The 26,925-nt window shown below is 34.5% G+C and overlaps 1 protein-coding gene across 1 annotated transcript in view; it reads left to right on the top strand.

Annotated features, from left to right (window-relative positions):
* Positions 1–26,925, top strand: part of Dlg2 (discs large MAGUK scaffold protein 2) — a 2,079,243-nt gene that overhangs the window by 373,881 nt on the left and 1,678,437 nt on the right. The window contains exon 4 of the mRNA XM_047516979.1: positions 8,471–8,616. Within this exon, the coding sequence (XP_047372935.1) occupies positions 8,471–8,616 (146 nt within the window). The remainder of the gene's footprint in view (positions 1–8,470; positions 8,617–26,925) is intronic.

Here is a 26,925-nt window from a genome sequence, read left to right as displayed (position 1 = left end):
ATAATAGATGAAAAAATATATAAATATGCTATATATTCTGCACTATGGTTACTTTTTTGTTTTACTGTGTTTAAGTAGATAATTACAGAGCAATTTATGAGTCATAAAAGAGTCTCTTAATAATATTTTCTTAATTTAATTCAAGCCACGCAAAAAGGAGTCCACTTTTTTACCGTTCATCTTATTCACCTTTTGCCTGATGAAAAAAATCAAATCTCTGCTCAGATTAAAATGATTTGTCACTTGGGAGGATATTCAAAATATATTCCTCTGATGTTTGAAGACATCTCTCAAAGAGGAGCTCTAAGAGTTTTTTTTTTTTTTTTTTTTTTTTTTTGAGGAAAAACAGCATCATAGAAGTAATTAATGCTATATTAGTATATTAGTTTTGAATGGTGTGCTTGTAAAGATAATCCTGATTCTTATGGATTCCACTGAACATACAATTTGACAATTGAAAACTTTACTGTTCCAGAATCATCTCTTATTTCTATGACATTTTGGTTAAAACAAGAAAGAAAGGTTGAGCTGAACAGGAACTGTTTCAGGCATCACCAAGAAGTAGATTTTTTTGTTGTTGTTTTAATGTCCTGAAGGCAAAACTGAAATACTTTTCCTCTTAACTGCATTATCTAGCTAATTGAATCTGAAACAATTTAGTCACTAATCTCCACTAAGTAGTTATTATTTTCAATCCATAGGCACATCTTTTCTTTTGCCAACTTGCTTCTTTTACCAGAATTCCTCCTTCCCACCTCTTCACTATGTAGAAGAGGGTTATAACAGAGTAAGGGCAATATGAAATGAAAGACGGTATAAAGAAAGTATGAAAAGGGCTGAATGAAATGAGAGTAGGAAGCCTCAGGTTCTAACTCTTGAGGTGCTGTTTCTTAGGTCCAGTGTTGTCAGTGGTTTAGAAGCCATGAACATCACCCGGCAGCTCGTTAGAAATACAGAGACTCAGGTCCTAAGATCCCCAGGTGTTTCGTATGTATATTAGAGTTTGAGAAGCACTGATATGTAAATTTGGCAATAATTTGTAGACTACTTCTTTAACAAATTGTGAGCTTAAAATGGATATGCCTTCCAAAATTTGAAGAATTTATTTTGAATATCCTCAGAGGTGGCAAATCTTTTATATTTGAGAGAGGAAAGTGCAAAATAAAAAGTGCTAGCTGCTGTGATCAAGTAGTCAAGTCACATAAAAATGTAATCCAAATAATATGTAGGTTTCTGCAGTCCTGAGTGAGAAGGGATTTGACTTTAGTCAGTAGTTTTTCTTCTGCTTGAGCCTTAGAGAGGAAATGCAAATAAACTAAAATTAGCAAACATTGATTGTGTGCTTGCTGAGACTAAGGAGGATGCTAGATACTAGCGAATGTGTGACTGTGCAGGACATTCTCTTCGTTCCTAAATGCCTTGCTTTGGCACTTGAAAATCACATATTTAATGGAAGTGTTGTAGAGAAGTAGGTGAAAAACTACTTATAAAATAAGGTAATATGAAAAATAAATATTAAATATATTTGAGTAATATGTTGTCAGAATGAGAGAAAAGCAGCAGCATTGTTGAACTTCCCCAACCCCTGCTGCTCCCCACACAAACGTGTACTCTTTTAAATGGTAGCTGCTTGGGTATTCTTACTTCCCATTCAAGGGAACTCAGTTGTATTGAGGATTATTTTCATGCTGATGACATTTCATATTTAGATCTCTGACTTCAAATACGCTTCGTATAAAGGCATAGTACTGAGATTGGGAACTGGACATTGGGAATTGAAGGAGCAAGAGGACATCTCTATGGGGGAACAGGCATCTGTACTTCGGAGAAGAGTGTGAGCAAGGGCCTGTTGTCATTATAGTATGCAAGGGCCTGAATTCTGGCAGTGGGCATGGAAAGGTGGCCTTGGTGATAGTGGAACAAAAGGGTGCCAAAGAGAGATGCTCGAGAAATGACAAGTGAATATATGTCAGGATAGCACTTGCTAAGCAAAAGTGAAATTTGACTTAATCAAATAATAATTTTCAAATTTAAGTAATCTTTAACTTTAAGGTTACTTTTCTCCTCTTTCATGGTTGTATAGGTAGGGAGAAAAAGCACTGAAAGGAGTAAAAGAGACTTTGAGCATTTCATTACATTTGCACAAGTTAATTAAAATTTCAAAATTGATATTAAAATTACTGTCCATAGGGGTTTTTAAAAAATAGTTCAATCTTTTTATTTATTTATCTTTTATTTGTTCTTTTTAGTTACACATGACAGTAGAATGTATTTTGACAACCATATTTGGAGCATAACTTCCCATTTTTATGGTTGTTCATGATGTGGAGTTACACTGGTCATGTACTGATATATGAATATAGGAAAACACATCCAATTCATTCCACTGTCTTTCACGTTCCCACCCCTCCTTCTTCCCACTCTGCAGTATCTAATCTGGTGAACCTCCCCATCACCCGGGTCTCTTTTGAGTCAGCATCTGCATATCTGGGAGAACATTCTTGGTTTTTTGGGATTGACTTATTTCACTTAGCATGATCGTCTCCAGTTCCATCCACTGACTGGCAAATGCCATAATTTCATTATTCTTTAGGCTGAATAATACTCTATCCTGTATATGTACCACATTTTCTTTATCCATTCATCTGTTGAAGGGTAACTGGACACTAGGCTGGTCCCATACCTTAGCTATTGTGAATTGAGCTACTATAAACATTGATGTGGTTGTTGTCATTATAGTATGCTGATTTTAAGTCCTTAGGGCTATACCAAGGAGTGGGATAACTGGGTCAATGATGGTTCCATTCCAAGTTTTCTGAGGAATCTCCATACTGCTTTCCAGAGTGGTTGCACTAATTTGCAGTCCTACCAGCAATGTATGAGTGTACCTTTTTCCCCACATCTCACCAACATTTATTTTTACTTATATTCTTAATAATTGCCATTCTGACTGGAGTGAGATGAAATCTCAGTGTAGTTTTAATTTGCATTTCTCTAATTGCTAATGATGTTTTTTATATATTTGTAGACTGATCATATTTCTTCTTCTGTGAAGTGTCTGTTCATTTCCTTTGCCCTTTTATTGATTGGGTTATTTGTTTTTTGGTGTTAAGTTTTTCAAGCTATTTATATATCCTAGAGATTAATGCTCTATCTGAGGTGCAGGTGACAAAGATTTTTTTCCTATTCTGTAAGCTCTCTCTTCACATTCTTGATTGTTTCCTTTACTGTGAAGAAGATTTTTAGTTTGATACCATCCCATTATTCTTGGTTTTACTTCTTGCACTTTACGAGTCTTGAGGAATTTGGTTCCTAAGCCGACATGGAGAGTTGGGTCTTTTTCTTCTAGTAGGTATTACTCTAGTGTAACGCCTAAGCCCTTGATCCATTTTGAGTTGAATTTTGTGCAGGGTGAGATATAGGAGTTCAATTTCAATCTACCACATATGGATTTCCAGTTTTCCCAGAACCATTTGTTGAAAAGACTACCTTTTCTCCAACGTATGTTTAAGGTACCTTTGTCTAGTATGAGATGACTGTATTTTTGAGGATTTGTCTCTGTGTCTTCTATTCTATATGTTTGTTCTACATGTCTGTTTTGGTGCCAACACCATGCTATTTTGTTACTATATCTCTGTACTATAATTTAAGGTCTGGTATTGTGATGCCTACCACTTCACTTTTCTTGCTGAAGATTGCTTTGGCTATTCTGGGCCTCTTCTTTTTCCAAATGAATTTCATGACTGCTTTTTCTATTTCTATGAAGAATGTCATTGAAACCTTAATAGGAATTGCATTAAGTCTGTATAGCATTTTTGGTAGTATGGTCATTTTTATAATATTAATTCTGTCTATCCAAGGGTATGGGAGATCTTTCCATCTTCTAAGATCTTCTTCAATTTCTTTCTTTAGTGTTCTGTAGTTTTCATTGCAGAGGTCCTTCACCTCTTTTGTTAAATTGATTCTCCATAGGGTGTTTCTAAATGTGACGAAGTCCCTCTTCTCCATTATGTTTTCCAAGTAGAGCTTGTTGATATGAGTATGATAAATATGCTTCCTTTTCTGCATAATTTATACATCGAGTATATAAAAATTTGGCAACTTACAAATGCTATGTATAAAACAATGCTAACATCCTTAAAAGTGGTGTAAAGGAAAAAAATCTTGCAACTCAATTATCTACAAAAATTGTTTTGAACATACAAGTCTTTGTCTTTTAAAGAAACTCTAACTGCAGAAATCTTCACAGAGATTTCTTCTGTTTTCTTTTTAATTAATTCTTGAGAACAGATGATATAAACATTTTATTTTCTGGAGTTTACTTTTTTATTCCTTATTCCTCTGACAATTTATTGACCAATTAATACTCTTATAGTATTTAAAAAATCCTTACAATTAATCCTTACAGTATTTAAAAAATCTGGGATGAATACACACACACACACACACACACACACACACACACACACTCATACACAGCTTTTACCACCTGTTATTGTGCCTTTCCAAACATGACTTCACAAATACTTTATTTTCTAGTAGCAGAATAAAGTTGTAGTATGCATAAAATTAAAGAATTTTTAACTTCTTTGTGTAAATCTTACTATTGATGAAAGGCTTAAAACTTTCCATTATTTAAGAAAATCAATGTTTTATACATAATAATATATGTAATTTATATATAATATAAACAAAAAATAAACATTTCTGAAATTGCAGTCCTGAAATTTTAAAATCTAGGACTAGATCATTACTATTAATTTACATCTACCTTTATGTTCCTCCCTTTTCCCATTTCCTTGTTCATCATGCCCACTGAATTAACAACAGGCAGTCTACACCTTATGACATAGTAACTTTATGATAGTGTGAAAAAAATACTTCAGTTGAAACTACACTTCAAATTTTGAATTTTGATTTTTTTCCCCATGATATTGTACTTGTGATATTGGGTATAATATTCTTGCACTGCTGGGCAACAGCAGTGAACCACAGCTCCTAGTCAGCCACACAGATCACTAGAGTCAACAACTCAAAGTCTGCAGTGTACTGTGTTGCTAGATTATGATGTTTGGTAGGTTAATTATATTAAATATATTAAAATAAATGTCGTTTTTGACTTCAGAATTTTCAACTTATGATGGGTTTATATGGCTATAACATCCTCATAAGTTGAGTAACAACAGCACATATTTTCATGTACTCCTTTGCTTTGGTGTAATAGTTTTGTTACGTGTGTATGTGTGTGTGTGTGTGTGTGTGTATGCTCCAAATTATACAGTTTAGCTTTTCAGATTTTTGAACTTAAAAATAAAAGTTTTTTGTTAAGTTTCGCTTTTTTCACTCAGTGTTGTTTCTGAGATTTATTCACATAGTTCCATGATATTATAGTTTATTCATTTTGTAAATTCAATTTTTGAGAACATGTCACCATTTATTTTCCTTTTGATGAACATTGGATTGTTTTCAATTTGGATTGCTATTATGATATATGCTGCTGTGACCATTTTGGTTTGTTTTCTGGTGCATATGTGCAAGATTTAACTATGTTGTCTACTGGATAGTAAAAAATGCTAGGTTCTAGAAGAAGCAAAATATTCAATTTTATAAGATCTTATAAAATTGCTTTTAAGAATTTTTTCTGTTTTGATTTGTATTTATTTCATTTCCAGATTTTTTTCCTTTGTCTATATGTTGTGAAATTCTCTCAATTTGTACCTTTTCCTTCTGCTTTGCTTATTATGATATTACTGATATATCACAGACTGCACATGCATAGAGTAAGTTTAGTATATTTGGATATGTGTAAATACTCTCTTAACACAATCAAGATAGTAAGCATATCCATACAAATAGAAAGGTTCATTGCCTTCTATTACTGAATGATATTTTACTATATGGATATACCACAAATTGATTACTCATTCATCTACTGATAATCATCTGGGTTATTTCCAGGTCTTACTTTTCATACGAACCTATAGATATATATTTCCTTTTCTACCAGGTAAGTATCTAAGACAGGAATGGCTGGATTGTATGGTAGTTATATGTTTATCTTTTTAATAAATTGCCATACTGATTTTCAAAGATGTATCATTTTTCACTCTCACCATTAGTGTATGAGAGTTCAATTCCTGCACTGCACTGTGCCTGGTATGGTCAGTCTTCTTAGTTTTAGCTACTATAATCAACATGTGCAGGCATCTTATTGTGGTTTTAATTTTCATTTCCCTGGTGAATAATGACATTGCTTATCTTTTCATGAATTATTATATTATTTGTGAAATATTGTTCAAATCTTTTACCAATTTTTGTGTTGGATTGTTTGGTTTCTTCTAGTGTTTTGAAAGTTCTTTATATATTTTGTATGCAAGTTTTTTTAAAAAAAGATTAGATACAAAATTTGCAAAAGAATACAACTGTTAACAGTTTATCTCAAAATAACTGTTAATAGTTATTTCATATCAAAACTTTGAAGTTCCAATGGTACTGTCTTCTAGCTTCCTTTTTTGATATTTGAGAAATCAGATATGTCCTTTCTCTCTGATTGCTTTAAAAATTTTCTCTTTGTCTTATTCTGCAATTTTATTTTGATATGTCTTGTCCTAGGCATAGTTTCTGTTTATATTCTTTAGTATAAAATGTTGCTTTCAGGATCAGTGAATTCATATTATTACAAGTTATAAAATTTTTATTACTGTTACATCTTTATTATTTATTATTTATTCTCCCTTTTTTTCCTTGAAGACATCTATTATAAAAATACTGGATCTTCTTATCTATCCTCTACTTAGCTTAGCATCACTTTAATTTCCATTTTTTTCTTGTGTTTGCATTCTGGATAATTTCTTTAACTATATTTCCCTGTTCTGCTTTGTTCAATCTGGTATTTAACCTATTCATTGAGTTTTTAACTTTAAATAAAAATGTTTTTTCAACATTTCAACATTATTAAGGTTATAACAATATTAGAATGAGCACTGGTACACCTACCACTGAACATTTAATTATACTTTTTTATAATTATTATTTTTTAAATTTTTTACAGACTGCATTTTGATTGTACACAAATGGGGTGCATCATTTCATTTCTATGGTTGTACACGATGTAGATTCTTATCATTCATGTAATCGTACATGTACATAGGGTAATGACGTCTTTCTCATTCCATCATTTTTCATACCCCCCTCCCTCTCATTTCCTTCTACATAAAGTTCCTCCATTCTTCTCTCACCCCTACCCCCCCACCCCTATTATATATCATATCCACTTATCAGGGAAAACATTCTGTCTTTGCTGGTGGAGTTGCAAATTGGTGCAGCCACTCTGGAAAGCAGTGTGGAGATTCCTCAGAAAACTTGGAAAGGACCCACCTTTTAACCCAGTTATCCCACTCCTTGGTTTATACCCAAAGAACTTAAAATTACATGCTGCAGTAATGCAGTCACATCAATGTTTATAGCAACTCAATCCACAATAGCTAGATTGTGGAACCAACCTAGTCACTCTCCAACAGATGAATGGATAAAGAAACTATGGTATATATACACAATGGAATATTATGCATCCATAAAGAAGAATAATATTATGGCATTTGCAGATAAATGGATGGAATTGGAGAATAACATGCTAAGTGAAATAAGTCAATCCCAAAACACCAAAGGCCTAATGTTTTCCCTGATAAGTGGATGATGATATATTTTTTATATATTGCTCAATCCTTCCTCCTAGCCATCCATTAATACATCTTTAAATAATTATATTTTAAGAGTTGGAAGTTATGTTGGCTCTCTAGCCCCTCTTCTGCCTGTCCATTCTTACTACAATCTTGTCATTTGCTCATTGTCTTTATTGTAACTTATTTAAAACAATGTATCTCTTCTCTATCATATATTGGATAATTCCAAAACCAACAATAAGTAGGTACTAAACCTACTATTTTTTTTGTTTCTACTAAATTCCATTCATTGTAACATTCCTTTATTGGTGGTGGTGATGGTAGTTTGTGATCATAGTGAACTCATTTCTTTTCCTGCAGGCCTAAACTGGAGCAGATTTCCTGTAGAAAATATTTTGTTTTGCTGATTCTAGTACTATAGAACAGACACTGATATACAATTATTTTAGCCCCTCTTGAGGGTATTGGTTCAATGAGGAAGTTCAAAGGTCAGTTTCCTTACCTACTTGATAGGTAAGGACAAATTCTAGTCTGCTGATAACAATACTTCTATTCCTACCTGCCCTCAGAATAATTCCATTCACTTGTTGTCTGTTCATTTATGTTACTTTAACCTCCCAACTCTGTTCTCCCCTCTGGTTGACTGTATCTCCCCCCCACCCTCGGACCCCATTTGTATAAAAGAACATTCTTGGAGATCTCCCATCTGCTGCTATGAGTATATATGCAGAAATTATTTATGAGTTGTTGCATGACATTTTGATTCTTTCCTTATATTTTCCTTACAGATATTCAAGAATTTTATGAAGTGACATTACTTAATTCTCAAAAAAGTTGTGAGCAAAAGATCGAAGAAGCCAATCAAGTTGTACAGAAATGGGAGAAGACATCTATTCTTGCTCCATGCCATGATAACCTTCAAAAGTCTGCAGAGGTATATTATTGACACTTTCCAAAGTGCTGAATAATATTAGGACTTATGCCAGTAAAGAATTTGTGATGGTAATAATAGTAGTAATTGTTATCAATATGGCAACAACAATAATGGAAATGTAGTTATTCCACACTATGTGCAATTTTCATATATGAAAATCTAGATTTTACCAAGAGATAAAATAGGGCAGGGGAAAATATGACTTTTGTCTTTTTTTTAATTTTTAAATTATTTTTATTTAGCTTTTAATTTTTTACAGACTGCATTTTGATTCATTGTACACAGATGGGGTACATAATTTCACTTCTATGGTCGTACATAATGCAGATTTATACCATTCGTGTAATCATACATGTACATAGGGTAATGATGTCTGTCTCATTCCACCATTTTTCATACCCCCCTACCTCTCATTTTCTTCTACATATTCTAAAGTTCTCCCATTATTCTGACTTTTGTTTTTGATATGATTCTTTACATTGTACAAGTGAGTTCGGTTATGAATATTGTGAATTAATTTTGAGTTGACTGAAGTTTAAGCTTTCTGGAATTTCAAAACATGGTTCCTTATGCAATGGGGGATTGGAGAAGGATAATAGAACAGGAGAGTGTGGTCCACAGTTATGATTTCTATAGCATGTACCCTTATCCTGGAGCATAAATAAAATGAACCACTGGTGTATAGGAACAAAATAATAGAACTCCTACTTAAGCTTCTTTTTATTTTAGAATTCTTTGAATTTAAATTCTTTGAATTTTTTTATCTGGGTAATTTATAACATATACTATATTAATATGTATGCATTTAAGAATAAATATAAAGTTATTAAAAGTTACATACTCAAAGAGTTTTTACAGATAGAATTATGTGATCAAAGTTTCTGGAGACTTCTGTTAGACTTTAACAATTACCAAAGAGCAAGGTAAGTTGAAGCCTGTTTGAGGTTCATAGCTACCTGAGTGTAACTATGAAGGCAGGGGCAGATCAATGTTAATTTCAAATGTCAGTCAATACTTTGATGGGAGGTAATAGTATACACACATGCCATATGTAGAGTTTGGTGTTGTGTAGTTAATACCATGACTTGGAAGCTATAGTGAATGGCGTTTTAGGACTGTTAAGATCGAAGTTTCTCATATACTTTCTGCCTTGCTCAGAATTGATTTGGAAATGAGGTAAGATTGAGCATAATAATCAGCTTAGCTACTTGAATTAAACATTAGTAACAATAAATTGTTAATTAATAGGTATCAAACATTTGAGTTTATATTTAAAAGCATAAAAACAAGCATCATCCCAATTTTAACACCTACACATAATTATTTTTACATTTTAGCCCTTTTTATCCTATACGAATCTATGCATATTAAATAGGGACAACAGCATCTAGGGTATTTTTATTTATATCTTTTTTTTTTTTTGACACTGGAGATGGAACTCAGGGGACCTCAGGCACTGAACCACACCCTCAGTCCTATTTCGCATGTAATTTATAGACAGGGTCTCACTGAGTTGCTTAGCACTTTGCTTTTGCTGAGGCTGGTTTTGAACTTGACATTATCCTGCCTCAGCTGCCTGAGTCGCAACGCCTGGTGATTTTTATGTCTTTTAAATTTAACGTTATACTAATAGTGTTTATGCATACCTTGTCATTAAGTATTTTTGAAACTGAGTGATTATATAATATTCTATCATTTAAAACTTATTTAAGCAGTTCTCCATTCAATACTTAGGTTATCTCAAATTTTCTCCTGAGTAGTGTGGTAATAAATATCCATGTGATTATAATGTTGCTTTTCTAATTCTTTCAGTAGGGTTGATTTTATTAATGAGACTTTCGAGTCCCAGGATAATCATTTAAAACTCTTAATTCAGATTGGCACAATACTTTGCAAATAGTTGCTATCACCAGTGTTTCAAAAGACTTATATGCCTATATTCAAAGTAACATTAATTTATTACTTAAAATATTTTGTCAAATTTTTTGTAATCCTTTTTACTCGTTCACTATTGAGACTGAATTATTAGATATCGTTATCTCTTGTGATCAAACTCATCCATTTTTCTAAGTAGTACTAGAATTCTTGTTTTCAAAGAGCATTTTATTTATGAGACATGCCATCCTGTTGTCTTATTGTTACATTTTTCTACTTTGTTGATTACTATTACTTTTGCTTATAGCACTTTTTGACATTCAAAATATTTTTAATTTTTATGTGATAGAATCTATTTTTTCTTTCATTCTTTTTTCCTTTGCTTTGCCATTCTTCATTCTAAGATTAGTTAAGTAGTCTCCTACATTTTTTCTAGGTTGTTTTTTTCCCTTTTTTCTTTTTGTAAACAAATGGGATACATGTTGTTTCTCTGTTTGTACATGGAGTAAAGGCATACCATTTGTGTATCATAAATTTACATAGGGTAATGTTGTTTGATTCATTCTGTTATATTTTCCCTTCCCCCCACCCCTCTTATCCCTCTTTTCCCTATATACAGTCCTTCCTACCTCCATTCTTGCCCCCCTTCCTAAACTAACTCTAACCCTAACACTAAACCCTCCCCCCCCCTTATGTGTCATCATCCACTTAAGTGCGAGATCATTTGTCCTTTGGTTTTTTGAGATTGGCTTATCTCACTTAGCATGATATTCTCCAATTTCATCCATTTGCCCGCAAATGCCATATTTTTATCATTCTTTATGACTGAGTAATATTCCATTGTATATATATACCACAGTTTCTTTATCAATTCATCAATTGAAGGACATCTAGGTTGGTTCCATAATCTGGCTATTGTGAATTGAGCAGCTATGAACATTGATGTGGCTGCATCTCTGTAGTATGCTGATTTTAAGTCCTTTGGGTATAGGCCAAGGAGTGGGATAACTGGGTCAAATGGTGGTTCCATTCCAAGTTTTCTAAGGAATCTCCACACTGCTTTCCAGAGTGGCTGCACTAATTTGCAGCCCCACCAGCAATGTAAGAGTGTACCTTTTTCCCCACATCCTCGCCAACACCTGTTGTTGCTTGTATTCTTGATAATCGCTGTTCTAATTGGGGTGAGATGGAATCTTAGGGTGGTTTTGATTTGCATTTCTCTTATTACTAGAGATGTTGAACATTTTTCCATATGTTTGTTGATTGCTTGTAGATCTTCTTCTGTGAAGTGTCTATTCATTTCCTTAGCCCATTTGTCGATTAGATTATTTGCATTCTTGGTGTAGAGTTTTTTGAGTTCTTTATAGATTCTGGGGATTAGTGCTCTATCTGAAGTATGATTGGCAAAGATATTCTCCCACTCTGTAGGCTCTTTCTTCGCATTGCTGATAGTTTCCTTTGCTGAGAGAAAGCTTTTTAGTTTGAATCTATCCCAGTTATTGATTCTTGCTTTTATTTCTTGTGCTATGGGAGTCCTGTTGAGGAAGTCTGGTCCTAAGCCAACATGTTGAAGACCTGGACCTAATTTTTCTTCTATAATCTGCAGGGTCTATGGTCTGATTCCGAGGTCCTTAATCCATTTTGAGTTTAGTTTCATGCACGGTGAGAGATATGGGTTTAGTTTCATTCTGTTCCATGTTGATTTCCAATTTTCCCAGCACCATTTGTTGAAGAAGCTATCTTTTGTCCATTGCATATTTTTGGCACCTTTGTCTAATATGAGAAAATTGTATTTATTTGGGTTTGTGTCCGTATCCTCTATTCTGTATCATTGACCTATTTTGGTACCAATACCAGCCATTTTTGTTATTATTGCTTTGTAGTATAGTTGAAGTTCTGGTATTGCAATACCCCCAGCTTCATTTTTCCTGCGAAGGATTGCTGTAGCTAATCTGGGTTTTTAATTCTTCCAGATGAATTTCATGATTGCTTGCTCTATTTCTGTAAGGTATGTCATTGGGATTTTAATTGGAATTGCATTGAATCTGTATAGCACTTTTGGTAGTATGGCCATTTTGACAATATTAATTCTGCCTATCCAAGAACATGGGAGATCTTTCCATCTTCTGAGGTTTTCTTTAATGTCTTTCTTTAGTGTTCTGTAGTTCTCATTGTAGAGGTCTTTCACCTCTTTTTGTTAGATTGATTCCCAAGTATTTTATTTTTTTTTGAAGCTATTGTGAATGGGGTAGTTTTCCTAATTTTTCTTTCCAAAGATTCATCACTTATGTATAAAAATGCATTGGATTTATGAGCATTGATCTTATATCCTGCTAATTTACTGAATTTACTTATGAATTCTAAAAGTTTTCTGGTGCAATTTCCTGATTCCTCTATGTATATAATCATATCATGAGCAAATAGGGATAGTTTGAGTTCTTCTTTTCCTATTCATATCCCTTTAATTTCTTTGGTCTGTCTAATTGCTCTGGCTAGAGTTTCAAGGACGATGTTGAATAGAAGTGGTGAAAGGGGGCATCTCTGCCTTGTTCCAGTTTTTAGAGGGAATGCTTTCAGTTTTTCACCATTTAGAGTGATCTTAGCCACGGGCTTAGCATAGATGGCCTTTACAATGTTAAGGAATGTTCCCACTATCCCTATTTTTTCTAGTGTTTTGAGCATGAAGAGATGCTGTATTTTATCAAATGCTTTTTCTGCATCTATTGAAATAATCATGTGATTCTTGACTTTAAGTCTATTGATATGGTGAATTACATTTATTGATTTTCTGATGTTGAACCAACCTTGCATCCCTGGGATGAAACCCACTTGATCATGGTGCACTATTTTTTTAATATGTTTTTGTATACGATTTGCTAAAATTTTGTTGAGAATTTTTGCGTCGATGTTCATTAAGGATATTGGTCTGAAATTTTCTTTCCTTGATGTGTCTCTGTCTAGTTTAGGTATCAGGGTGATATTGGCTTCGTAGAATGAGTTTGGGAGGGTTCCCTCCTCTTCTATTTCATGGAATACTTTGAGAAGTATTGGAATGAGCACTTCATCAAAGGTTTTGTAGAACTCAGCTGAGAACCCATCTGATCCTGGACTTTTATTTGTTGGTAGGCTTTTGATGACTTCTTCTATTTCATTACTTCAATTGGTCTATTTAAATTGTTTATGTCCTCCTCGTTCAGTTTAGGCAATTCATATGTCTCTAGAAACCTGTTGATGCCTTCGAAATTTTCTATTTTGTTGGAGTATAGAGTTTCAAAATAGCTTCTAATTATGTTTTGTATTTCAATCATGTCTGTTGTGATATTTCCTTGTTCATTCTGAATTTTAGTGATTTGGGTTTTCTCTCATCTTCTCTTTGTTAGTGTGGCTAAGGGTTTATCAATTTTGTTTATTTTTTCAAAGAACCAACTATTTATTTTGTCAATTTTTTGTATTGTTTCTTTTGTTTCAATTTCATTGATTTCAGCTCTGAGTTTAACTATTTCCTGTCTTCTACTACTTTTGGTGTTGGTCTGTTCTTCTTTTTCTAGGGCTTTGAGCTGTAGTGTTAGGTCATTTATTTGTTGAGTTTTACTTCTTTTATTGAATGCACTGCATGAAATAAATTTTCCTCTAAGTACTGCTTTCATAGTGTCCCAGAGATTTTGATATGATGTTTCTTTATTCTCATTTACCTCTAAGAATTTTTAAATTTCCTTCCTAATATCTTCTGTTATCCATTCATCATATAGTAGCATATTGTTTAATCTCCAGGTATTGGAGTAGTTTCTGTTTTTTACTCTTTCATTTATTTCTAATTTCAATCCATTATGATCTGATAGAATACAAGGTAGTATCTCTATCTTCTTGTATTTGCTAACATTAGCTTTGTGGCATAATATATGATCTATTTTAGAGAAGGATCCATGTGCTGCTGAGAAGAAAGTGTATTTGCTCTTGGTTGGATGATATATTCTATAAATGTCCATTAAGTCTAAATTATTGATTGTGTTATTGAGATCTATGGTTTCTTTGTTCAATTTTTGTTTGGAAGATCTGTCCAGTGGTGAGAGAGGCGTGTTAAAATCACCTAGTATTATTGTGTTATGGTCTATTTGGTTTCTGAAATTGAGAAGGATTTGTTTGACATACATGGATGAGCCACTGTTTGGGGCATAGATATTTATGATTGTTATGTCTTGCTAATTTATGGTTCCCTTAAGCATTATGAAATGTCCTTCTTTATCCCTTCTGACTAACTTTGTTGTGAAGTCCACATTATCTGAAATGAGGATGGATACCCCAGCTTTTTTGCTGAGTCCATGTGCATGGTATGTTTTTCCCCATCTTTTCACCTTTAGTCTATGGGTATCTCTTTCTATGAGGTGAGTCTCTTGCAGGCAGCATATTGTTGGATTTTTCTTTTTAATCCAATCTGCCACTCTATGTCTTTTGTTTGATGAGTTCAGGCCATTAATATTAAGGGTTATTATTGAGATATGATTTGAATTCCCGGTCATTTGGCTCACTTTTTTTATTATTATTATTATTTTTTGACTTGACTTGGTTCCTCCTTTATTTGACAATTCCTTTAGGATAGTTCCTCCCTTTGCTTATTTGCTCCTTTGTTTTTTGTCTCTTCCTCATGGAATATTTTGCTGAGAATGCTCTGTAATGCTGGCTTTCTTTTTGTAAATTCTTTTAGCTTTTGTTTATCATGGAAGGATTTTATTTCATCATCAAATTTGAAGGTAAGTTTTGCTGGGTATAAGATTCTTGGTTGGCATCCATTTTCTTTCAGGGCTCGAAAAATGTTGTTCCAGGCCCTTCTAGCTTTTAGGGTCTGGATTGAAAAATCTGCTGATATCCGTATTGGTTTCCCCCTGAATGTAATTTGGTCTTTTCTCTTACAGCCTTTAAAATTCTGTCTTTATTTTGTATGTTCGGTATTTTCATTATAATGTGCCTTGGTGTAGGTCTGTTATAATTTTGTGTATTTGGAGTCCTATAAGCCTCTTGAACTTGATTTTCCATTTCATTCTTCAGATTTGGGAAATTTTCTGATATTATTTCATTGAATAGATTGTTCATTTCTTTGGTTTGTTTCTCTAAGCCTTCCTCAGCCCCAATAATTCTTAAATTTGGCCTTTTCATGATATCCCATAGTTCTTGGAGATTCTGTTCATGATTTCTTACCATCTTCTCTGTTTGTTCAACTTTGTTTTCAAGGTTAAATACTTTGTCTTCAATATCTGAGGTTCTGTCTTCCAGGTGTTCTATCCTATTGGTTGTGCTTTCTATGGAGTTCTTAATTTGGTTTATTGTTTCCTTCATTTCAAGCATTTCTGTTTTTTTTTTTTTTCATTGTCTCTCTTTTTGGAAATGATCTTTTGCTTCCTGTATTTGCTCTTTTAACTGTCGATTGGTGCGTTCATTCAATGCCTGCATTTGCTCTTTCATCTCATCGTTTGTTTCCCTGATCATTTTAATTATGTACATTCTGAACTCCCTTTCTGTCATTTCTTCTGTCATGCTGTCATTGGATTTTATTGATGTAACATCTAGATTTGTTTGGGGCATTTTCTTCCCTTGTTTTCTCATATTGTTCAGGTATCAGTGGACTGCTGAGATATTGCAGATTTCCTCTATTGACTTATAATGTCCCTGAAGATTTCTAGTATATCCCCTCTTAGCCTTCAGTAGCCTGCAGTCTTGGAGGAAGTTGATAATGCGGTGCTCCAGAAGGAAGCTGCCTCTCTAGGGGTGGTGGCCTTCAGGTGGGGTATATTCCCTGGTAGTGGGCAGAGGTGCCTTCACTTGTTGACCAATGGTAATCCAAAGGGGAACTAGGCTGCAGACTGAGGCAAGGCCTGTTTGTGCCTGTGTCTCTGGTTTTACCGTCCTTGTGGGAAAACCTCACCCAGCAGGGAAGACTCACCCGGTGGGGAGGTCTCGCTGGTCAGTTCCCCTCCTAGAGGTTCCCCTCAATCCACAACTACTGCCTGGGCTAGGCAGCCTTCCTCTGCAACGTTCCCAGGGGCCCGGACCTACCTCCTGGGCCTGGGAGCCTCACCCTTCGCAGACGAGTCTCCTTAGGTTGCCCCTCCTCAGAGAAGCTGCCTACCATCCTGGAACCATCTCTCTGCCCCTTCAGCTTGTCTCTGTGTGGCTCTTCCACCAAGAAGCCACCTACGTCCTGGGACCCTGCTCTGTACCTAATCTCCAGGCTATGTGGCCCCTCCTCTGAGCAGCCACCTGGAGCCCCGTACAGTTGCTCAGAGTCCTAGCGACCCACCGCACACCTTTTCCTCCAGGCAGCCACCCGGAGTTCTGGTGCGGTCTCCATGAGTCCAAGCAACTCACTGCGTACCTCCTCCTCCCGACAGCCGCCCATAGCCCTGGTGGAGTCACTCCAAGCCCAAGTGACCCGCTGCGCTCCTCCTCCTCCGGGCAGCCCCCCCGGTGTTCAGGAGCGGTCGCTCTGAGTCCAAACAGCTCACGGCACAACTCCTCTGGGCAGCCGCCCAGAGCCCTAGTGGGTTGCTCCGAGTCCCAGCATTGTGCTGAGCAGTCTCCTCTACGATGCTCCCAGTTGTCTGAGTTCACTGCTCCAGCGGAGGAGGGGTGTCTTGTTGGGCAACTCTACTTCACAAAGTTCCCTGCGTTCTGGGACTACCGCCCCATCCGGGACGCCTCCCCAATGGGAGAGACTCACCGGGCGGCTTTGAGTTGGTCCCAAGTCTCTCCATATCTCCTCTTCTTGAATCCTGAGTCCTGGAGCAACCTAAAATGCATACACCCTGTAGTCCGCCATCTTGAAAAATCCTTAGGTTTTTATTGCTTTGTCATTTTCCCTTTTAGAGTTTTCAAAAATTATTCTTATTCAATTTCTACATGCATAGTTCCATATTACACATAATTTCCATAAATGCATAAATGATAAAAATATTCTTTTTCTGAATGCATTTCTATTTAATTATTTTTTCCATTTTTGCATGTTTTCTTTCACTTTCTGCCTATAATACATCAACTCTGCTCTCTCCCTATAAAAGGTAACCTGTGTTACAAACATGTTTCTTCCTTTTGAACATACATATGTATCATATATAAACTATATACATGTATATGGGAGTTTTATCTACATATCCTTACTGGCACATGCACACATGTATACATACATACAGAGGGGCTTTTGGGAAGTTATTGTTTCTAAAAAACATGTTCATGTTTCATGAATGTTTTTTCACATTGTCAGATATAGTTTTAATTCTTATGGATATGTAATTTCATAGCTTAGGTGTATCAATTCCTCCCTTTTGGTGGGAATTTACTGCTTCTAATTTTCTGCTGCTATGATTAATGCTGCAATCACCTTTATATGTACATCTGAAATAACTGATACTTTTGTTCTAAGGGATGAATTCTCAGTGGTGGCACCTTTGGCTCCAAGAGTATGCAAACATCTAATTCAAATAAGTTTTTCCAGAAAAGGTGTGGTAGCTCTTATTTTTACCACTTTAATAGGCATCGTGATATTTCATTGTTCACTTAATTTCTAGTACTTAGAATCTTAATGAATTCACTATTAGTGAATTTGGGCATGATTTCATTTGTCTATTGACTATTTGAATATTCTTTTCTGTGAGTTTATGTATATTCTTTGCTCATTGTTTTCTTTTTTGATAAATTTATTATAAATTTCTGTGGATTTTTTGTACATTTAAATAATTCAATTTATACAGTCTTTCTATATATATATATGTTTATGCAATCTTAGGGACAAATATTTTGCATGGATTGTTATACACATGTAATATCTTTGGTTTTTGATTAATACCTTCTCTTCAAATTTATCAGTCAAAAAACATTTTGTTATTTAAAAGATTATTTGATTTAATTCATGCAAATTGGGTCTTTTATTTGGTGTTAAATAGAATCCAGCAATATGAGGATAAATAATGAGAAAAAATACACATGAATATTAGACTTATTTATACTTATTTATTTTTAGTGATAAAATTAGCATCAACAAAACAGTTAATACAATCAGTGCTTTCCTACATGTTGTTTTAGAGTTTCTTTTAACTCTGTTCTATGCATCTTGGAGTTCTCAGCAAACTGTGTTTTGCAGATTAACCAGTTATATTTTAAATATTAAATAATCAATTTGCTTCCTACATGAAATTGTTTGCTTCATGTATGAGCTAAATAAGACAAAGGAATAAGTTTGGTTGACCTATCTCACTGAAGATGGAGATGGACACAGCGGAAGAGTGTCTTTTATTTGGGTTTTCAGTGTATTGAAACAGGAAAATTGAGGATCCTGTCCTGTGGAGTTTGACTTTACAAGGTCAAAGTTTAGAAAGCGAATCCAAATTAAGTTGCTGCTCAAATGGTCTAAGCAGAGAACAGTAATTGAGAAATGGAGACAAAAAGAAATCTATAACTAGAAAAGCTTAGACTAAGGGACAGCAGCCTAGGTGGATTCCGATGATGTAGTACAAATGCTGTTCCAGTTTTTAATTCTCACCTTTATCCTTTTTCTTGACAAACTGAATTTATTTAAGACAGTTTGAAAGTACATATAAAATCTATAAGGCATGAATCTCCCTTTTCTCTGATGCCTTACAACCCACAAAGCTATTTAGAACAGTGTAGGCTCAAGAAACGTATGTCAAAGTAGGATTCTTAATGTCTTCTGGTTTCACCTTCAATTTGGCCATAGGGTCCTTGCATGTCAAGTTCTGCCTCTTTCTTTTCTGTTCTCTTAGCTAAGTTTCTCCAGAATGTAGGCTACACTAGAGAAGTAACTGATATGCCTCAGTTGATTAAATCTGGCAAAGGAAGTCATGGATAATATTCTCTGAAGCAATTAGAATTATTTCTTAAATGACTGGTATATTGTCTATGGAAATAGAAGTTTTGAAAACATTTAAGGCAATGGAAGCAACACTGGAATATTATTTTCTAGTTGATTATATAAGGTTTAGTTCATTTTTAAAGATAAATATTTTCATAAGGCATCCATTAACTTCTAAAAATCTTTGATGATACAAGAAAAATGCAAAGGAAGTATCCTCTGACAATTTCAGTCTACTGGTATGAGACAAAAATCATGGTTAGTGATTGAAGTAGTAAAGCTTTACATTATGAATTCAGAATTTAACTTATTGTCTGTATGTTTTATTGTAGTAGATTCAAGTCAATCTCTTTAATTATTTTTGTGAAAACAAAACTCGGTAGCATAAGAATGAAAATTTCAGGGCATACAAGCATTGTTTCTAGTATTTTAAAGACAGGTGGGCTGGAAGTGACTCTTGGGTATAAGATGTCAGTGCTATTTTAATGAGAGGGAAGTGTCTGTTCTCCCAAGTAGAGGGTTCCACAAGGAAGGGCACCAATGTATATCCAGTGCCTGGCACAAAGTAATGCCAAAGAACTAGAGAAGTGTATAGAATTTTCAACTTTATTTTTCTATAAATCCTCCTGATCTTAGTATTAATTCTTGAATCTTCCTATGAACACAAACCATGATTTTAACTCAATTTTGTGTTTTCTCAGAGCATTTCTACTTTATTCTTATTAACTTCTCTATTTTCACTCCATAGTTCTTTCTTCTCAGAGGGAATAATTCCCTTGTGCATATATATTCTGCCATGGCATCTCAGCAGGAACAGAGACATTATATAATGTACATCTGTGTGCTGAGTACAGTACCTGGAGGTACATTATAAGACAAAGTGAACACTGATAGATTGAGTGACATTGGGAGGGGTGAGGGGAGACATCTGTGAAAGCATCATGGTCACCAGTCAGCATTCACTATGAAATAATTCCTGTAGGGACATTTCCTTTCAAATCTTTAGGAGTTATAGTTTATTTTGGTATCCAAAGTGGTCATGTGCCTCCACCTGGTGTTTCTAGGTGTAAGGTGCATTCACCAACTGCTCCTTCTCCTCATGTCAACCACAAAACTTCTTCACTTAAAAAATAAATAAAAACAACCCAAAAACTCTGTTCAGTGGCTACACAGATAAAAATAAGCAGCAAAATGAACATTTGTATATTTCCTACTCTTCCTGTAGTACAGTGGAACCTTATAAGGTTACCTAGGACTTTCTGCCTAGATATTCCTTGACCACTGTTTCTTTTATTCCTCTGAATCTTTTTGTTTGTTTTGGATTTGGTGCCAGGGATTGAACCCAAGGGTGCTTAACCACTGAGGTACATTCCCAGACCTTTTTATTTTTTATTTTGAGACAGGGTCTAAGTTGCTTAGGGCCTCACTAAGTTGCTGAGGCTGGCCTTGAACTTGTGATCCTCCTACCTCAGCCTCCTGAGCCTCTGAGATTACAGGTGTGAGCCAGCATGCCTGACAGTCCTCTGTTATCTTACCATGAGGAAGCTGGACTGTGTATATCTGACTGGAGAGAAATATATTCCATCTTCTTGCATATTCTTATAAATCATTTTAATCTTCCACCTGGAATGTAGCTTTTGAATTTAAAAACTAGCATATGTTGTGTGCACTTTTTGTTTCTTTGCCCCTGTAGGTTCTTGAGTCCTCCCATATGGTGTCTCAATATAAAAAGGTCAAGATTAAAAAGAACATGCAAAGAAAGTCCATCAACATCTTGCTCTATTCTTCTACAACAGATGAATAAAGATTTGAAGGTTTGAGAATTGTAAATATGCTGTAACTTGAATTTTAATGTCTAGCTTAGTACAGAAAATTTTTCTTTAAGGATAAGAGCAAAGCCGACAGTCCTTAATCAGGTTCCAAAAAATAAAAATGGATAAATAAAATGAAGCTACATTTCACCAAAAGTTTGATTTTTAAAGATACTTGTGGAAAAAGTGCAGCATACCTTACTTCCCAACTCAATAGTTCTTTGATGTTTTTGACCCTGAGGTAGTGTTTCTATGCCATTAAATTCTCTATAAAAGAAGTCAGATATGATGGAGAAATGAAATTGGAATTTTGTAACATGTATTATGACACTGCATAGCATTTAAGGTAATTTTAAATCATTTTCTGTTGTTGGGTTTTCAAACAATGTGCTTGAAATCTAAAAATCTTCACAGAGGTGAAGTCTTTAACACTTCTTATTGGGACAGGAGTCATATCATGTCACTCTTTTGTCGAAGTCTTCCAGCATGTTCTCTCACAGAGTCAACCTGCGTTTCTCACAATGACCCACAGAGCTTTACAATTTGCGACCTCAGTTACTTCTCTGATCTAATCCTATTACTTTTCCTCTCACTTCTGTCCAACTTCCCTTGCTTCCTCACAAACACATGAAGCCTTAGACCTTTGTATTTACTTTCTCCTTCCCTGAAATGCCATTCCTGCAGTTATCTACATGGGGTAAGGACATTCAGCTTTTTCAAATGTTTAATGGAACCTTCTCAACAATTCTTACCCCATCCTGTTTAAAATGCTTGCCTAGCACCTAGCACTGCCATTACTGTTCATTTCTGTTTCTTGCCTTGATTTTTCGGTCTTTTTTTAGTTTCTTGCTTTGATTTTGTCCACAGAATTTAACACCATGTGACAAGCATTAGGGCCTACTGGGTGGGAGTAAGGACCCTTACATCAGAGTGTTTGGGTTTGAATTCAGGCTCCCTTACTTGACTTTGGGGAAATGACTTAATTTCTCTGTTTCTTCCTCTAAAATGGAATTCTCATAAGGATTAAATGTCTGCTTTCCCCCTTAGTAGAATATAAATTTGATGATGCTGAGGATTTTTGTCTATTTTATTACTTTTTCTCCAGCACATAGAATATTCTTCCATTTTTGTCATTTGCTTAATGAGAAATTTAGTTATGTTATTTTGTTTTATAACAAATTTTCCTAAAAACAAAGCTACTAAAGAGAACTCTAGCTTTTTAGGGTCATTCGAATCTTCCTTGAGAGTTAGCACAATTTTTAGAATATTTAGAAGTGACTGTTAATAGAATGACTCATTCATCCATTAATTCTTTCATTTAAATATTTATTGCTTAAGCTACTATATTTTGTTAGTCTTTGTGTTAGATATACTTGGCAGGAGACACAAAATTAAAGAAATATTTTCCCATTGACCCTGATTTCAAGGAGTTTCTTGCTCAGTTGAGAATCTGAACTTTTAAAGATGAGTTCAGAATGGGATTCTAATCAGAATAAGTTATATTACACATATGTATAATATGTCAAAATACATTTTACTGTCATGTATATCTTAAAAGAACAAATAAAAAATTTTTAAAATATGAGTTCAGGGAGATTGTGACAGAAGTCGAATATGTTATTCAATCACTCTCTACTTCAAGTTCCCCATCAATACAGCAGGAATACTAGAAATAGCTACCTCAAAGGGCTTTGAACTCATCAAACAAGTTATAAGTGTGCTTAACACAGTGCCTGGCACATTCAGTAATTGTTCTACGCTATTATTATGACCTTATCTTCAAGGTACCTTGAATAATGGATAGAGTGCTCAGAAATGGATAAAAGGACATTCTAGGCAGAGAGAATAGATTCTATTAAGTCAGAGAAATGATAAAGCATGGGGTGTATACAAGGAATAACAACTGGTTTTATTCGAAGGGAGAAGGATGCATGAAAGAAGGTGGGGAAAGTAGGAAAGGTCAACTGTCATTCTATCATTCTGAAGTAAACATGGTGAACATTTTGATACATTTTCTTCTTTTCTTTATGATATAAATTTGAGGAAGCAATTGCTTATCATAGAATTGAGATTAGAAGTACAGATAGCAATAGCAAACATCTCCATGGGACTACTTCTAAGTGTTTTTCATGTGTTAATCTCTATTGCTTTCCCTTTAGCTCTTCCTGATCTCTTATTCCTTCCAAGGTTAGTTTTTTTGTTTTTTGTTTTTAAAGAAGAAGAAACATGAAAAGCTTACTCAACTTACTCAGAAGTGCTCCCAAGACAGTTTGACTCCCTAGATATAAAATAATTCTGGTATGACACTTTAGGTCATTTGTCAGTATTTCTCCTGGAGCCTATTTCTAATGTGATTACAATTGGTTTGTTTTACCTCTATTTCTGTAACTGGGGTTAACTCTTGGAGTATAAATTTTTCCTAGCCATTCTCCTATTAAAAGGGGAAAAGAAATAGCTGGCTAGATTAGAAGCACAGAGATTTTTAGGATGATGTTTACATTTTTCTAATTGATTTTGCCCTTTAATTAATTTAGATCTTAATATGGTAGCATGATCTTGCCATATTATCATTTCCCAAGGAGATGGAGAAAAACACTTTTGTCTTTCCTTCCTACACCTATGTACATATCCATGTGAAGGTTCTTAAAACAGGGGAGTGACAAACGTCAGCTTCTCTGTTCAATCTTGTAATCTACCAAAAAGGGGACCAGTGCTAGAGTTTTTAGGGTTGGAATTAGGGGCATTTAACCAGTAAGTGAGCTTTAAGGTATTCATATTGCCAGAGTTTCTAGAACAAGAAAGATTTCCTGTAATTTTCAACCCTATCAAGGACCATTTTTTCCTTAGACCCCCAACTAAGGATTTTGTTTTTTAAATGAAAGCAAGATCTTTGGTTTAAAAAGTTTATACTTTTTCATAGAATAGTTTATAATGATTGTTATTTTCTAGCTTCTTCACTGAACCCATTTTTGTTAGGATAGCATCATTCCTTCGTTAACTTATTCCAACAATATTTACTGAATATCTATTATAAGCCAGGTATTAGACATACATCAACAAATAGCAAAAATTTCTCCCTTCATGGATCTTGTACTCTAATGGAGGAGAAAAACAAGTAATTATCATAATTAAGTGAAGTATATGATATATTAGTATGTGATTACTGCCATGAGAAAAATAGATCTGGTTGAAGACTGTTAATAGTCCTGTTTGCAGGAGATTACAATTTTAATGAGGTGATTGGGATAGGCTTTAATGATGAGTTGACATCCAAGCAATGATTATCTGGGAGAGAGACCATTCCAGGTAGAAGGATTAGACAGTGTGAAGATCCCAAAGTAGAAACATAGTGTATTCAAGAAATAACGGGACAGTATTGTTAAGATACAGCTGAATTAACAAAAAGAAAAAAAGTAGGTGTGGTCATAGAAGTAACCTGAGTTAGAGGCTTTGGGGAGGGTTTTACTCTGAGAGAAATAAGAATTCATTGGGAGATTTTGAGTATAACAAGGAGTTGATCTTAGTTTCCAAAAAAGCACACAGAATCTCCTGTTTTTAGAAATTAGAAATATTTTATTTTTGGCTGAATCCACTTCACTTATTAGTTTCCAGAGGCTTCTTAACTGTAGCATTAAATTTAGTGTGAATTGAGGTTAAAAGTAAGAACAATGGGGTCATTGTTTTGGATATTCTTGAGTCCCTGTATTGTGCCTGTCAATGATTGTTTTTTCTATTGAAATAAGATCAGATGGATTCTCAAAGTAAAGCTTTGATGTGGTTTTAATATTATATTGTTTTAGAAGACCCAGAAGTCTTATCTTGAAAGAAAGTGACATTTACCTCTTTGCATTCAACCTGGGAAGAGCTTAAATATAAATTTTGCCTTCCAGTTCTTGAAATATCTTCTCAGGTGGCTGGAGGAAAGGGATCTGTCTTCTCACTTTCATGTGATAAAATTCTAGCTGCTCAACTTAAACTCTGGTTTATATGATGTTTTTTGAAAATGTAAATCAGCACATTTACATTACTCCCACACCATACAAGATTTTAACTGGTAATATATTGCTTATATCTTAGGATGGCAGCAGCAGGGTACTCATAGAACTATTCTGTGTTGTGTTAGTGGTGGTGAAATCTTGATATAAGATGGAAATTAACCACAAGTCTTTATTTTAGGAATAAAACCAAGAAATGGCTTGTTTTGAAACATTTTGAAAGAACCATCTAATCCAAGTTTTGAATTTTGTTGTTTTAGTTTCTTAGGTTTTTTTCCTGAGCATTAAATTATTCATCTCTGTGTTCTATACTGTTTTATTCTGAGGCATGTATCACTGTCCTCCTATTCAGCAATGCAGCATTACCTGATTTTAGCTCCCAATTATGGTTAGTTTTCTGCCTAACTTATCTTTTTCTTGCACGTGCATGTGTGTGTGTGTGTGTGTGTGTGTGTGTGTGTGTGTGTGATGTCCTCCCTATTTTGACTTTAAGAATTTATATATGTGTATTTTTTCCAAAGAACTTGAGCTGCTGAGCTGAAATCTGCAATTCTAACTTAGAAAACAGAGAGAAAGAATTTTTATACTGAACAATTACTGAACAGGGTTATAGTGTTACAGTAACAGCACTGGGCCAAAAAGGAGGCAGGTTGGCATAGCAGAATGATCAAGAGTCATTTAAAAGCCCTGTGTCTGAAATTTTGCCTTTTGCTAGTGATGTGGCCTTGAATAAATTATTTAACTTCTTTTAACTTCAATTCTTTTATTTATAAAATGTTAAAGTAATAATAATACCTACTTATAAGGTAACTATGAAGAATGAATAAAATATAAGGCATGTGAAGTATTTAGAGGAATTTAGAGGAATCCCTGTCCATGAATAGCAGCTGCATTGATAATTAATTTGTGGAGAGTCATTTCATATCTCTCAGTCTCACTTTCTTCATCAATAAATGGAAATTAAAATTACATGTTTGGATGAATCAAATGAAATTATGCATATAAGAAAGTATTACAAAATGAATTCTATGAAACTAAACTACATTATATTAAAATTTATGATAAAATAGGACTTTTTTTTCAATTCCATCATTCTCTGGGAATTCAGATCAAAGAATGAACAAGAGAGCATTTTGCAAAGAAAAAGCAGTATGTGAATATAAAATAATGTTATCATAATTACTGTACCATGCAAAATATCTTCTCATTTATTATTGCTGTTACCTGAAATTCTTCCCATGGATATTTTGGTAGGGTTAGAGAATACAAAGAGAATTAGGATGGTTCTTATTAAAATGTGCTTAGTTCTGTAGGGCATTATAATATTGATATCAGCAGCTTTGAATTAGTTTGTCAGAGTTCCACTATGACATTTAAATAAGAACAGTGCATTTAAATTTTAAATTTTTGTCTTGTTTGTTTGGGAGAGTAGGTGGAAAAGAATAATCAGTTGGTATGGATTAGGCACAGTGTTTGGAGGACCTAGGTAATGTAGAAGGAGACTAACTGCTGATAAATGGGAGATGGAAGAGGTGTGGAGTAGAGAGAGGAGGCACGACCAGAGAAGGAACTAAAGGAGAAGTGAGTGTTCTCTCACAGAATTGAAGCTAAGAAAGAAGAACACATTCCTGAGGTTCACTTTCACATAGTGACAAAGGTACAAAAGTGGGTGGCAGTTTAAAGCAGTTACACAAAGATGAATACACATAGCAGATATTCAATAAGTGGTAACCCAAGCAGAGAAAAGGAAGAAGGAAGAAGAGGGGAACGA

The sequence above is a fragment of the Sciurus carolinensis genome, chromosome 11, assembly GCF_902686445.1.
Source record: "Sciurus carolinensis chromosome 11, mSciCar1.2, whole genome shotgun sequence".
In the NCBI taxonomy this organism is placed as follows: Eukaryota; Metazoa; Chordata; class Mammalia; order Rodentia; family Sciuridae; genus Sciurus; species Sciurus carolinensis.
Note: the sequence above shows the minus strand (reverse complement) of the source record. Positions and strands in the feature narration are given on the sequence as shown.